The sequence below is a fragment of the Musca domestica genome, unplaced genomic scaffold (assembly GCF_030504385.1).
Source record: "Musca domestica strain aabys unplaced genomic scaffold, Musca_domestica.polishedcontigs.V.1.1 2, whole genome shotgun sequence".
NCBI classification, from domain to species: Eukaryota; Metazoa; Arthropoda; class Insecta; order Diptera; family Muscidae; genus Musca; species Musca domestica.
Window position 1 is genome coordinate 23,666,908 of NW_026712249.1, and position 16,681 is coordinate 23,683,588.

At 36.9% G+C, this 16,681-nt stretch overlaps 1 protein-coding gene across 1 annotated transcript in view; it reads right to left on the bottom strand.

Annotated features, from left to right (window-relative positions):
- Positions 1-16,681, bottom strand: part of LOC101898652 (adenylate cyclase type 9) — a 306,555-nt gene that overhangs the window by 204,256 nt on the left and 85,618 nt on the right. The window contains exon 3 of the mRNA XM_059122004.1: positions 2,209-2,690. Coding sequence (XP_058977987.1) covers positions 2,209-2,217 — 9 coding nt within the window. The 5' untranslated portion in view covers positions 2,218-2,690. The remainder of the gene's footprint in view (positions 1-2,208; positions 2,691-16,681) is intronic.

The window sequence follows — 16,681 nt, forward strand, 5'->3', positions numbered from 1 at the left end:
GCGGCTTTAAGTCTTAAAAGTGTTTTTATACCCTCAGCCATAAGGCTAGAGAGGGTATATATCATTTGATACAAAACATGCCTAGTCGAAATAACAGTTGGAGTCGATTTAACGATGTTCGTCCGTCCGCTTGTCTGTCTGGCTAGTGCGAACGATAACTCTTGAAGGGAGTATCCGATTTGTTTCAAACTTGATACATCGTAATATTTTTGTCAAACTTAGATCGAGTTCGGAAATGGGCAATATCGGTCCACTCCTTCTGGTATCTATTATTTTTTGCACAGAAAGAAAATTTAGAGTATCCATGAAGCTCATAAAACGCAAAATTAACATCCGATTCTATTCAGACTTGGATGATGCATTTTATCTGTATTAAATAAAGTGTGAAAATGGAATACTTTGGTCCGCTATATCTGTTACCTGACGCATATTTCCATTTTCTGAAAAGGTGCACATATCTCATTTAAAGTACAAGAAGTAGTCGATATAGTCCAAATCTGCCACGTTCATAACAGTCGTCAAAACCGACTGATACTATTGTACTTGTTAATATAGTACATGAATTCCTGGCGTTTAGGCAAGATTAGGACTATCGATATCTTCTAGGACATATGGTAGAATTTTGTGTCAAATAATTTTGTAGAATATTTTGACTTGCTACGATCCGGTTTAAAGGGACTTTCCAACCCATATTTTCAAAAAAAGGACAAAAAGACCCCTTCGTTGACTCGCTGAGAATTCGAATGTTAAACTAAAATAATCCTAGTGTTTTTTCTGCAATATTGCGGAAGAGACTATAGACTTAAAATCAACGAACCCCAAGGAAACTTAATCCGAACATTTCAAAAAAAAAAAACAAGTAAAAAAACATTAAGTTCGGCCGGGCCAAACTTTTAATACCCTCCACCTTAGGGTAAAGGAAACATTAGAAGAAATGTGGCAAAAACCATTAAAATGCCGAATATCGGGAGGTACCGTTATATGGGGGCTCTACCAAATCGTGGACCTACACATGCAAGGTTCCGCCAACGGAGCTAGAACCCATTATGACCTACAAATACCAATTTTCAGACAAATACGTGAAAAAAAGGGGCAAAAATCATCAAATTACCGAATATCGGGAGGTACCGTTATATGGGGGCTATACCAAAACGTGGACCTATAACTACAATGACTCGCCACACGAACTGGGACCCATTATGACTCACAAATACCAATTTTTACACAAATCAGTGAAAAAATGTTGCAAAAACCATCAAAATACCGAATATCGGGAGGTACCGTTATATGGGGGCTATACCAAATCATGGACCCATACATGCAATGTTTCGCCACCGGAGCTGGAACTCATTATGACCAACAAATACCAATTTTTAGACAAATCCGTTAAAAACTGTGGCAAAAATAATCAAAATATCGAATATCGGGAGGTACCATTATATGAAGGCTATACCAAAACGTGGACCTATATATGCTATGTTTTGCCACACATACAGGGATCTGTTATGACCTACAAATACCAATTTTCAGACAAATCCGTTAAATAATGTGGCATAAATCATCAAAATACCGAATATCGGGAGGTACCGTTATATGGGGACAATACCAGAACGTGGACCGATATATCTCATTTTCAATACCAACCATCCTAGACACAATACCAATTGCTCTGCTAAATTTTGGCGCTCTACGTCAAATAATGTGGGCTGTATCGTGATTTCAACAGACAGACAGACAGACGGACAGACAGACAGACAGACAGACGGACAGACAGACAGACAGACAGACAGACAGACAGACAGACAGACGGACATCGTTAAATCGACTTAGAATTTTATGCTGATTATGAATATATATACTTTATGGGGTCTACGACGAATATTTAAGGATGTTACAAACGGAATGACAAAGTTAATATACCCTCCTTTCCAAGGTGGAGGGTATAAAAATATATATATATAAAAGAGGGGGTATATTTCCTCCTCTATTAAGGCTACTTTGCGAAATAGACTTTCAAAACGACGTTACACTTGTCTTCTATTTTTAGCTCTATTTTCAGATTCTGCTGAATTCTACCTGTTATTTTTATTTTGTTTTTCTCAGATTTTCATTTTCTTGAACATACTTAAAAAAATTATTTAGAAAAAAATGTTTCATGGTTCGCCTTCCTTTCTATTGTTTGCCATGTTAAACTACTTGTCAACTTACCTCTGGCATTTTGTTAGTTATGGTTCATGAACAGCTACCATGCATCAATGAATGAAATTTCCTCCTCGCCCTCCTCCTCAACTTCTTTAAAATGACGTTTTACTGGATCAATAATGCTTCCGAAATTCTGCCAAGAACAGGAACATAAATGCAGTGTAAATTTTCCTGTAACGTTAACCTTCGTTGATTTTGTTGTCCGCGGGGGAAAAGTTTCCGCTTTTCTTAGTTTTGGTTTTTGGTTAAAAGAAATCAAATTGTTTACGAGGGAAAAGTTTTCCGTTTTTCACATTGTTATGCCATGTTGGGAAGGATATTTGAACGGAAAATAATTGCGTTTAGAATTTTCGAAATTGATTGCAGGAGGTGGTTCGTGAGTTCGCTTGCGAAATGTTGACGTTTCAGGTAAGTACAGTAGCAGCATTGTGCTGCAGTTTCAGCTATAGACAAATGCAAAGAGATCTAATATTTTCTCTAAAGCAAATCTGTAATGGAAGAGAGAGAGAGAGAGAGAAGGAAAGGAGATAAATCATCATAAGTCAATATCAAATATCAAAATTAATTTCAGGTTCTGCCCTGCATTTTGAAAAAATATAAAACATGAATAATTTAAATGCTGTGTTTATTTTCAATATTGAACTTGCATTGCTTGCCTTCGGCCGTGTCCCCACTCTCCATCCCTCCCTTACTCTAACCCAAAATCATGAATTCAAATACCAGTTTGTTTTGTTTATATTGGTCTGATTGTTTTTTTTTTTTTGGACTGCTACTGCTCTAATCGTTGACTGCTGCTGCTGCCGCCGCTGCTGCCACTGAACCAAAGCAATTTTTGTCGTTTTTATTTCCAATAGAATAGAGGTCAAAGTCTGTAAGTTGTTGACCTTTACAGCTTGGTGCGTTCACCACCAACCAGTTCATGAATCTTGTAAATTGCAGATCAATAAAACATAAAAAAAAACAAAAATCTCAAAATAAGAATGGAATTTGAAATGAAAATTAGAATTAAGTGAATCGAATTGAAAAGAGGGGCAGATGTTTTTTTTAATTGACCCAAGTTATGTTGATGAAGTACAGGGTTGCCCATATTCGACGGACCTTTGGGCCCATTCCAATCGACGAGGCTTGTCTGCAGGCTACATTCTTTGCGTCAATTGAATTTTGTACGGGAACAAATGCAAATCATATGGCCTCTTCGGATTAGAAAGAGCCTTACCAGTTGAAAATTTTTCGTATAAACGCTTAATGGTGTTCTTAGAAGGCGCACTTCTCACAGTTTTTTCACAATTGACTTCTTCTGTTGAATGTAAGTTTCAACTATTTCGGAGCGCTCGCGTGGCGTGTATTGGTTCATGGTAAAAATCTGCTTGGACTGACGCTTCAAACGCGGTATGTCATTAAGCGATGTGACATCTCTGTCAAAAGTTATGGCGTTTCCAGATGGGTCCGTCGAATATGGGCAAACCTGTACGCAAGATACCTCTAAAATACACAAGGTGAGGTAAAAGACTAGATGGCCTTCTCATAGAAGACTTAAAGGTTTTCTCATAGAAGTGTTCTAAGTCATCATCTAAAAAACCCGAAGGGTTCTTATAGAAGACCTCAGGATCTCCTCACAGAAGGCCCAGGGTCTTCACATAAAAGATCTGTAGGTCTTCTTATAGAATACCCCAAGGTATCCTCATATAAGACCACTAGGTTTTCACATAGAACACCTTAAGGTCTCCTCAAAGAAGACGTGAAGGTCTTCTCAAGGCAGACTCCAACGTCTTTTCATGGACGTCCCGAAGGTCTCCTCGTAGAAGACTCAAAGATCTTCTCATATAGGACTCGAAAATATTCTCATAGAAGGTTTGAAGGTCTTCTCACAGTAAACCCCTAGGGCCTTCTCATAGAAGACCCCAGACTCTCCTCATAGAAGGCCCCAGGTTCTCCTCATAGAAGACCCCAGGCTCTCCCCATAGAAGACCCCAGGTTCTCCTCATAGAAGACCCTAGATTCTCCTCATAGAAGACCCTAGGTTCTCCTCATAAAAGGTCTTAAAGTTGTCTTATAGAATATCGCATTTCCTCCTCAAGACTATAAGGTCTTCTCATAAAAGACTCATAGACCTTCAGGCCTACCTGTATAAATATATCCTTTCCAGTCAGTCTTTTCTCCTGTTAAAATCTCGATAGAAAATCTCCAGATTTACGGTATATTGAAGACCACTAGGTCTTCTCATAAAAGACTCAAATGTCTTTTGATGGACCTTCAGGCCTACCTGTATAGATATATCCTTTCCAGTCAGTCCGTCCGTCTATTGAACTCTCGTCAGAAAATCTCCAGATTTCCGGTATATTGAAGATGTAGTATTAATATGTAATATTTCAGGCCATATCTACCCCAGGATTTTTGGATAAAGGCGATTTGCCCAAAAGACAAGTTTTCACTTGGTGGAGAGTAAACAAATTCAGTCCAACCGAACTTAACGTTGTATTTTCTTTTCTTAACTGAAATTTGGTGCACTTAGAGTTCGAAACTCGAAGTTCTGCAATGACTTCAGTTGCGTTGCAAATTACAATAAATTTGTACCAGAAGTTTGTTATTTGAAATTTTGGGTGAGTTTCACTCTCGGTCGGAATTTCTGGGTTTTTAGAAATTCGTACTAGAACGGTACGAATAGTATAAAAAAGTTACCCTTTGTATTTAAGGAAGCAGAAGAGCTAGAACTCTTAAATTTGGAATGAGGGTCACTGATGGAGTGTAAAATAGATTGCCAAAGGGTTTTTGGAAATTGGCACAATAAGCGTACGAGAAGTACTACATCGTACTACATTTGGTACCATTACATAACGGTTTGAGTTAAAAAATTTGAAATGGGAATCAAGGTTGAGGAGTAGAGTCGATGTAAGGAAGTAATTTTGGAAAGGTGTACTCATGTATACGAAAAGCACTAAACGGTACTAAATTAAGTACAAAAATTGTATTTGGAGGAACGGAAGGAGGTAGAATTCGGAAACTTGAAATTAATATTACTGGCGAAGTGTAGGTTTGGGATATGGAGGAAGTTGTCGAAATGTATACTTATGTGCACGAAAAGTACTAAATGGTATTGAATTTGGTACAATTTCGATTTGGGCGAACCGATAAAGCTGGAATTTTGAAATTTAGAAGGAAAAAATTACTATTGCTTTCTAGTACTGAGCATGTTTTAGAAATTGTACTAAATTTAAGTACGGGGTTGGAATTCTGAAAATTTGGAAATAAGATTTCTATTGGATTGTATGATGTAGGTAGTCATGAATATTTCTATTTAAGTGTTCTAAATAGTACCGAATTTTGCACAATTTGGATTTGGGATAACCAATTGTGTTGTTATTCTGAAAATTGGAAATAAGATTGCTGTCGGCGTGAAGGAATGTAATATTCAGGTAGTTTTGGAAATTTGTACTTATATGTACGAAATAAAAATAATTAGGGCGAACCAACAGCGGTGGAATCCTAAAATTTGGAATTTGCATTGCTGTGGGAGTGTGGGTTTGGGGTATGTAGGAAGCTTTGGTAATTTGAACTTATGTGTGCTAAATAGTACCATATTTGGTACACATTTTGAATGAGAGTCGCTGATGGAGTGTAGGATAGCATTATCAAAGGGTTTTTGGAAATAAATATCTTAAGGTTACGAAAATTTTAAAGTGTTACGAAACTTCTAAAATGGTACCATTTGGCATTATGTGAACGGACAGATCTAAAAACTTGAAATTTGGTATGAGAACCAAGGTTGGAAGATAAGTTTAATATATGAAGGTGGTTCTGGAAATGTGTAATAAGTGAGGGAACTGTACTTAAATGGTACTAAATTCAGAACAGTTTGGTTTAGGGCGAACGGATAAAACTGGAATTTTTAAATTTTACATTGGGGTCCTTGTTCGTGGCAGTTTGAGAAAATGAGTTTGTTTTGGAAATGTGTACCACAAGTGCACGAAGAATACAAAGTAGTACTATATTTTGTACAATTTGGTATTGAACGAACAGAGAGTGCTTGACAATTGAAATTTGATATTAGGGTTGCTGTTCATATGTAGCCGGAGCATATGGAGGTGGTTTCAGAAATGTATACTATAACTGTAGAAAAAGTACTGAAGGGTACAATATTTGGTACTGGGTGAAGGAATAGGGCTGGAATCCTGCTGGAGGCCTGCTGTTAGTATCTGAAATTGATATTTGGAGGTTGTTTTGAAAATGTGTTCTGTAATTGTACGAAAACTATGAAATATTACTAAATTTGGTGCTGGGTTGAATCCTGAAGTTTGATATGAATGAGTTTGCAGTTGGATTTTGAAAATGTTTACTATCATTGTACGAAAAGTACTAAGTGGTACAAAATTAGGTACAGGGTGGAGGGATATAGCTGGAATCCAAGAAATTGATATTGAGGTCTCTTTTGGTATATTAGATTGAAATATTGAGCGGGTTGGGGAAATGTGTACTATAATTGTACGAATAGTTCTAAATTGTATATATTTTGGTATTGTGTGAAGAAAAAGAGCTAAAATCCTGAAATTTGATATAACTGTCACTATTGGTGTCTTTGGTTAAAATATGAAGGCGATTTTGGAAATGGGTACCATAATTGTACGAAAAGTATAAAATAGTACTAAATTTGATATTGTGAGAAGAAATAGAGCTGAAATGATTGAGAGAAGGAGCTGGTAGGGGGTATGCGTACTGTAATTTACTAAATCTGGTACTGGGTGAAAAAATATAGCTGAAGTCCTGAAATTTGATAAAAATGGTATTAATTTGGATCACTGTTGATTTCTGGGGTTGAGATATGTAAATGGATTTGGCTATAAATACGACTAAATTTAATATTGGGGAAATGATAGAGTTGAAATTCTGAAATTTGATATTGAAATCACTGTTGATTTCTGATGTTCTGATGTTGAAATAATTTTGTACAGAAAAATTGGATGTGGGTTTATTGAGCTAACACAAACTGTTGGCACAAATCTAAAATTTCAAGGTGGACTTTTCCCCGACAATGTCATGGACACTTGCTAGTATCTTATAACGTGGTACAGCGGAATTTTCTCTATTAAAAATATTGCCGAAATAATTTGTTATCGATTTGGCTCTAATCTAAGTTCTCATGGGATGAGAACTCATCCCTCGATCGATATTGGACTTCGTATTGATGTTAGGCCCACATATCGTCCTTTTTTTGGTGGAAATTGTAAAATATTTAGCTTCTTGTTCTCAGAGTAAGAAAAGCTTCTGTTTTAAGGTTTCCCATTGAAGATTATCCACATATACATTCGATAAACCAGTCTAGTTCGTAGAAGGAATATTTTGTCCGCATTTCAACTTGTGAGTTAAATTATTTTTCAGATATGCATTTTGTTGTCCAGTGCGTAGAAAATTTTCATGAGATATTTTGTGAATTTAAGACTTTATCACCCAATATAATATATTACCTATGCGACCTATCCGAATCATCCGACTTGTGCAAAACATAATCGATTCCGATTTAAAGTTTATAAATCTTCTTCTGGTTTATTTTGTAGTACCTCCCTACATTCGAAATAACCATGTTTAGAAACGCTTTCTATCTTCACAAATAACTTCAATTTTATTTAGACTTTTTCTGTTTTTTTTTTTGTCGCCTTATTTGTTTATTTGTGATACAAAACGGCCATTTAATATTTTCGAAAATATTCCATTCCCGTGACAGTGATTAATTGGGAATCATTTCTCTGAAATATCAATTTACGTTTTTGGTTTCTTTTTTTTTTTGTATGAATCCCCGTTTTAATTAATGTTTTGAGTGTTGGTCAGTGAACAGTGACGTTTTTTTAACAGCCTCATGAATTGTTGTTTGCGAAGATATACAAGTGTGGTTTCCGCATACCGGGAGGAAAAAGGTAATACCACAAAAAATGTTTTTATTTTTTTCATTACACCACAACACCACCTGTTATAAATAAAAAAATAAAATTAAATAACAAAAAACAAATAAACTCTTTAAATAAATATTACACACCATGAGTCACTGGTAATGATATATATATTGAAAAAAATTGAAATTGAAGGAAAGGCAATCGAGTTCCTGTGACGGCATAATACGATTCCAACAAATGTTCGGTGCGCAAACTATCTCAGGACAAAAAAAAAATGTCCATGGTGTACCAAATATAGTGGATGGAAGTATTCCATTTCCACACTTCATCTAATACAGATAAAAATATTGGTATGGGCAGAATTACAGGAAAATCGAAGATTTATATTCAATTTTATGCGCAATTAAAAATTCCATATTTATCTGAGGTTTCTTGGAATATTTAGATATAGCAGTTGTAAAGAATCTCTGACTTGTTTCGCAAGTTATGACAGATAAAAGTATTGAAAATTGGTACCAGAAAGGGGTTCGCTGATATATATCATCTTCACAAAAGATCTTGTGTTATCCAAAATGTTTGTGTGTGTGAAATTTTAATTTCTTTGAGAGTTTTGTTTTTCAAAATCTTGAACCCAATCTCTAGCTCTATCTCAACACGATCTCTACAGATGTAGTGTTGATGAAAATATTGAGATATATCAAGTCGGAATAGAATCGGGTGTTAATTTCGCGTTTTATGAGCTTCATGGACATTTAACATTTTGACCCTTTTGTGGGGGAAGTACCAGAAGGGATGGGCCGATATATCCCAATTTTACAACAGATCTCGTGTTAGTAGAAATAATGGGATCTGTGAAATATGAAGAGAACCGGATGTTTACTTCTGATTTTATAATCGGTTTGGTTATACAAATCTTTGATCCATTGTGGGGGAGGTACCCCAAGAAGTTAACCGATATATTCCATATTCACACCAGATCTTGGTTGGTCTTTGTTGCATTTTTATACCCTCCACCATAGTATGGGGGGTATATACAGCTTGTCATTCCGTTTGTAACACCTCGAAATATACATTTTAGACCCCACAAAGTATATATATTCTTGATCAGCATAAAATTCTATGTCGATTTAACGATGTCCGTCCATCTATCCGTCTGTTCGTCTGTGGAAATCACTCTAGCTTCCGAACGAATTGAAGTAGATTGATAAACTTTTACTCAAATGTATGTTATGTCTGCAGGACTTTTGGTATTGAAAATGGGTCATGTAGGTCCACGTTTTGGTATAGCCCCCATATAACGGAACCTCCCGATGTTCGCTATTTTCATGATTTTAGCGACATTATTCACCGGAATTGTTTCAAATTTGGTATTTGAAGTTCGTAATGGATACTACAGCCTAAGATAGAAAATTGTCTGTGCAGGTTCACGTCTTCGTATAGCCCCCATATAACGGTACCTCCCGATATTCGGTATTTTGATGATTTTAGCGACATTATTCACCGGAATTGTTTCAAATTTGGTATTTGAAGTTCGTAATGGATACTACAGCCTAAGACAGAGAATTGTCTATGCAGGTCCACGTCTTCATATAGCTCCCATACTACGGTACCTCCCGATATTCGATATTTTGATGATTTTAGCGACATTATTCACTGGAATTGTTTCAAATTCGGTATTTGAAGTTCGAAGTGGATGCTACAGCCTATGACAGAAAATTGTTCGTGCAGGTCCACGTCTCGTATAGCCCCCATATAGCAGTACCTCCCGATATTCGATATTTTGATGATTTTAGCGACATTATTCACTGGAATTTTTGGTATTTGAAGTTTGTAATAGATACTACAGCCTATGACAGAAAATTGTCTATGCTGGTCCAGGTCTTCGTATAGGCCCCATATAACGGTAGCTCCCTATATTCGGTATTTTGACGAGTTTTGATACAATACGAACCGAAATTGTTTGAGATGTCGTATTTGAAGTTCGTAATGGATGCTACAGCTTGTGACAGAAAATTGACTATGCTGGTCTAGGTCTTCGTACAGCTCCGATATAACGGTACCTCCCTATATACGATATTTTAATGATTTTAGCTACATTATTCACCGTTTATTTCAAGTTTCGAATTTGAATATTGTAATGGCTTATGACAAACAATTCTTATGTAGGTCCACGTCATATAGGCCCTAATATAACAGCTACATTCGGTGTTTTTAAGATTTTAACTGAATTTTTAACGGATTTTACTGTTTTTGAAAATTACCAAATTCGTTCGAAATGGTGGAGGGTATTCAAAGTTCGGTCCGGCCGAACATACAGTTTTTTACTTGTTTTTTTTCTCTCCCTGTACAGATTAATGCCCTAGAAACTCCAAAACTGATTTGTTTTAGAATACGTGTTTAATCTACGTTTTCCACCTCTGACTCAAAACGAAATATCTTTTTTTATTTTTGTTTTTTTTTTCTCTCTTCTACAACATTTAGAATAGAAATGCAACTGAAAAAAAAACTTGATCATATTTCAAGTTTTAAATTACGTCTCTTGCACCGCCTACTCGTGTGTCAGACACCGACTAACTGTACAATGCAACTTGAAAGGCGTATCTCTGACATTCATATTTCGATTCGAATTGAATTCAAAGTTTAGCATTCTCAACTTATAATCATGCTGCGTTCGTATTACAACATGTATGTGTGTGCACGTGTGTGTGTCTCCGAATCTGTGTGGCGTTAAAACGACAGAAGACGGAGGAAAAAAATAATTATGACACCATCCAGTCTAGAGTTAATTGGAATTTTACTACAACACGCGCACACATTCAAAATTGGCGCAATAAAGTGTTTTTTTTTTTTTTTTTTTCAAAGCTCTAGCACAGAAATATTTAGGGGCAGAAGAGAATTTTTCAGGGGAATTGGACAAATTTGAGAATATTGAAGTGGTTTTGAAATGAAGTAATACATCACCATGAGTTCCTTGTAATTTAAAAATGACAAGATATGGCTGGGAAAAAATGATGGATTTTTCAAAATTCCAAAGAATTTAAATTGATATTAATTATTTAAAAATATTTTCGAATTTCGAAACTTATTTATTTCCATATGTTTAATGAAGTTATTGATGCAAAGAATTAAGTGGTGGCGTTATGTGTGAACTGTGTTTCTCTAGAATATGAAAAAAACTACAGTGTTTTCGGCAAATTTCGACCAAATAATATCCTCAAAAAAAAAAAAAATAAATAAATAAATAAATAATAATAATAAAAATAAGTTAAAAAGCAGTACGTTTAATACCCTCCACTATCTGAACAAATTTGGAAATTTTCAAAAAAAAAAAAAAAATATATATTAAAATTCTGTTAAAATTTTAAAAATACCGAATATACCAGTTATATTGAGGTCTATACGAGGTGAACCTACATAGACATTGTTGTCATAACCCATTACCATATTCAAATTCGGAACTTGAAATAAACGGTGAATAATGTACCTAAATGCATCAAAATACCGCATATAGCGAGGTACCGTTATATCGGAGCTGTGCGAAGCCCTGGACCGGCATAGACAATTTTCTGTCATAGACATCGTCAAAATACCAAATATAGGGAGGTACTTATGTATGGGGCCTTTGATTTGCATAGACAACTTTCTGTCTTAGGCTATAGTAACCATTAGGAACTTCGAATACCAAATTTGAAACAATTCCGGTGAATAATGTAGCTAAAATCATCCAAATACCGAATATCGGGAGGTACCGTTATATAGGGGCAATACGAAGACGTGGACCTGCACAGACATTTTTCTGTCTTAGTATGCTTAGGGACTTCAAATATCAAACTTGAAACAATTCCGGCGAATAATGTCGCTAAAATCATCAAAAGACCAAATATCTGTATGTACCATTATATGGGGCTATACGTGGACCTGCGCAGACAATCTCCTGTCATAGGCTGTAGTATCCCTTAGGGACTTCAAATATCAAATTTGAAACAATTCCGGTGAATAATGTCGCTAAAATGATTGAAATACCGAATATCGGGAAGTATCGTTATATGGGGGCTATACGAAGACGCGGACCTGCACGGACAATTTTCTGTCATAGGCTGCAGTATCCATTACGAACTTCAAATATCAAAATTGAAACAATTCCGGGGAATATTGCCACTAATATCATCAACATACCGAATATAGGGAGGTACCGTTATATGGGGCCTATACGAAGACGTGAAACTGCACAGACAATTTTCTGTCTTAGGCTGTAGTATCCCTTAGGGACTTCAAATACCAATTTTGAAACAATTCTGGTGAATAATGTCGCTAAAATCATCAAAATACCGAATATAGGGAGGTATCGTTATATGGGGGCTATACGAAGACCTGGACCTGCACGGACAGTTTTCTGTCATAGGCTGCAGTATCTATTACGAACTTCAAATACCAAATTTCAAACAATTCCGATAAATAATGTGGCTAAAATCAACAAAATAACGAATATCGGGAGGTATCGTTATATGGGGCCTATACGAAGACCTGGACCTGCACGGACAGTTTTCTGTCATAGGCTGCAGTATCTATTACGAACTTCAAATACCAAATTTCAAACAATTCCGATAAATAATGTGGCTAAAATCATCTAAATACTGAATATCGTGAGGTACAGTTAAATGGGGGCTATACCAAGACGTGGACCTGCACAGACAATTTTCAGTCTTAGACTGTAGTATCCATTACGAACTTCAAATATCAAAATTGAAACAATTCCGGGGAATATTGCCACTAATATCCTCAACATACCGAATATAGGGAGGTACCGTTATATGGGGCCTATACGAAGACGTGAAACTGCACAGACAATTTTCTGTCTTAGGCTGTAGTATCCCTTAGGGACTTCAAATACCAATTTTGAAACAATTCTGGTGAATAATGTCGCTAAAATCATCAAAATACCGAATATAGGGAGGTATCGTTATATGGGGGCTATACGAAGACCTGGACCTGCACGGACAGTTTTCTGTCATAGGCTGCAGTATCTATTACGAACTTCAAATACCAAATTTCAAACAATTCCGATAAATAATGTGGCTAAAATCAACAAAATAACGAATATCGGGAGGTATCGTTATATGGGGCCTATACGAAGACCTGGACCTGCACGGACAGTTTTCTGTCATAGGCTGCAGTATCTATTACGAACTTCAAATACCAAATTTCAAACAAGTCCGATAAATAATGTCGCTAAAAATATCAAAATACCGAATATCGGGAGGTACAGTTATATGGGGGTTATACGAAGACGTGGACCTGCACAGATAATTTTTTGTCACAGACTTTAGTTCCCATTACGAACTTAAAATACCAAATTTCAAACAATTCCGATGAATAATGTCGCTAAAATCAACAAAATGCGGAATATCGGGAGGTACCGTTATATAATGGGGCTATATAAAGACGTGGACCTACACAGACAATTTTCTGTCTTAGGCTGTAGTAACCATTACGAACTTTATATATCAAATTTGAAACAATTTGGGTGAATAATGTCGCTAAAATAATCAATATTCCGAATATCGGGAGGTACCTTTATATGGGGGCTATACCAAAACGTGGAACTACATGGCCCATTTTCAATACCAAAAGTCCTTCAGACATAATATAGATTTGAGTAAAATTTTATCAATCTACTTAATTTTGTTCGGAAGCTAGGAAGTGATTTCCACTGACGGACAGATGGATAGACGGACGGACATCGCTAGATCGACATAGAATTTTTTGCTGATCAAGAATATACATACTTTGTGGGGTCTAAAATGTATATTTCCAAGTGTTACAAACGGAGTGACAAACTTAATATACCCTCCATACTAGGGTGGAGAATATAAAAAGTAATGAAAACTCAACGACTTGGTCTTTATTTTGCCTTGTTCCCTCTTCCTGCTATCTTGCCCACGAACATTAAAGAATTGAACCTTATCCGCAACTAATTGTAAACATTGTTATATTTTTACCAACCTTAGGTTAGCCTTAGGTCAGCCTAAAAAGTAGACTTTAAAAAAAATAATTACTTCCTTCAATTTTCCCCCAACTCTCCTTAACCACTGTCCACAATAACTCCGTGGAGGAAAAAAAAACTCGAAGAAAAAAATTGTCATATTACTCGCACTTGCAGGGCGTATAATTTCCATGTTTGTAATTCAAGTAGAACAAGTGACCACTTGTCGGCTATAATTGCAGCCTTAAGCGTAATTCAATTATTAAACATGGAAATCAAGACCAGTCAGCCAAGCCGAGTCAAGCTCCGCCAACGACAGAAGGCCCGTTCAAATTCAATTCAATTGAATTTGATTGCATTGTTTTCGCGAGACTGAAATTCTGAAATCTGACAACGGCAGACGGCCACGAAAAAAAAACCAATTATAAGAAATAATAAAAACAAGGAAAATTATGAAATTTAAATATGAGAATACAATTATGGCTTGGGAGTTTTCTCCACCTACTGGACATTGTTCTGCAAACTAATTGTAGTTTTTTTTTCGGGAATTAATATTCAACAAGGAAATATAAGTTCAACCCATAATACCTGATAGTAATTTTGGCTATACGAAACCAAACTGGGGGAGTGGCCAACCATGAAATGACAATTAAAATTGCTATTGGCTTCTCTTTCCCACACACAAACTAGGGGGCACCAATAGCAAGGATACACCCATATATTTTATACATGGACGCTGAAATACAACTTTTTGGAATTTCAATGGCTTTACCCCGAGCTTAATATTTGCCGAATGGAACATTGCGTTATGTTCAGCTTACGAGCCATTTTTCGGCCACTGCGATGCGGGATTCGATCAAGTCGCTTCCTTACTTTACTTGAAGATATTGCAGAGTTCTACGAGAGAGCTTCCGGTCTACTATAAGAAGACTTTGTGGTAAAATACCTAGAAAGTATTGAGGTGTTCTATAAAAAACCTTGAGGTCCCCCATAACACGGCCTTGAAGTTTTCTATAAGAAACCCTTAAGGTCCTCCATAAGAAGGCCATGAAATCCTTAAAAACCCTTACGGACATTTCTATAAGATGACCAAAAGGAAAGTCTTCTATAAGAAACCCTTAAAGAGTCTTCTATAAGAAGAGCTTAAGGTCTTCTATAAGAAGAGCTTAAGGTCTTCTATAAGAAGAGCTTAAGGTCTTCTATAAGAAGAGCTTAAGGATTTCTACAGGGTGAGATAAAAAAACTGCAAAAAAGACAAACGCCATGATTTTTACTTTTTTTAATTTTATTGAATGAAAGCAAAGAATGTCGGAAATAGCATCAAATTTTAGAATAAGTTTAGGTTTGTTCGAATTGGTCACCTTTGGCACGAATTATGGACTTCAAACGGACAATGAAACCGTCACATGTAGGTCTGCGGTATTTTGGCCCATTCCCGGCGAAGCGCTACATTGAGATGATCGACACTTTGCTATTTTTTAGAGCTAACCTTGCTTTTCGAAATACTCCAGACACAATAGTCCAACGGATTGGGATCCGGAGATTTTGGTGTCCATTGTGCGCTGGAAATGACGCGAGGAACCTCATTTTGTAACCATTCTTGGGTGGTGCGTGCTGAGTGCGATGTTGCTGAGTCCTGTTGGAATGTCCAAGGTCTGCGGCTAAAATGTTTGCGTGACCAAGGCTTTAATACACCATCCAGAATATTTTCGGCATAATATTCAGTATATATTCTGATGCCACGGCCGACCAATACGAGCGGAGAGCGACCATCAGCTGTTATGGCGGCCCACACCATCACCATGATGATTCTTTTCGACCCATTTCTGCTGATGTTGGTCTCCTATACGAAGACCTTCTGGTCTTCTATACGAAGACCTTCTGGTCTTGTATACGAAGACCTCCTGGTCTTGTATACGAAGACCTCCACGTCTTCTATAGGAAGACCTCCACGTCTTCTATAGGAAGACCTTCAGGTCTTCTATACGAAGACCTTCTGGCCTTCTATACGAAGACCTTCTCCCTCTATACGAAGACCAGAAGAAGGCCTTCGTAAAGAAAATCAGAAGAAGGTCTTCGTAAAGAGGAACAGAAGAAGAAGAAGGTCTTCGTATAGAAGACCAGAAGGTCTGGAGACCTAGAGGTCTTCGTATACAAGACCTGGAGGTCTTCGTATAGAAGACCTGGAGGTCTTCACGTAGAATACCTGGAGGTCTTCGCATAGAAGACCTGGAGGTCTTCGCATAGAAGTCCTGGAGGTCTTCGCATAGAAGACCTGGAGGTCTTCCTATAGAAGACCTAGAGTTCTTCGCATAGAAGACCTGGAGTTCTTCGCATAGAAGACCTGGAGGTCTTCGTATAGTAGACCTGGAGGTCTTCGTATAGTAGACCTGGAGGTCTTCGCAAAGAAGACCTGGAGGTCTTCGCAAAGAAGACCTGGAGGTCTTCGCATAGAAGACCTGGAGGTCTTCGCATAGATGACCTGGAGGTCTTCGCATAGAAGACCTGGAGGTCTTCGCATAGAAGACCTGGAGGTCTTCGCAAAGAAGACCTGGAGGTCTTCGCAAAGAAGACCTGGAGGTCTTCGCATAGAAGACCTGGAGGTCTTCGCATA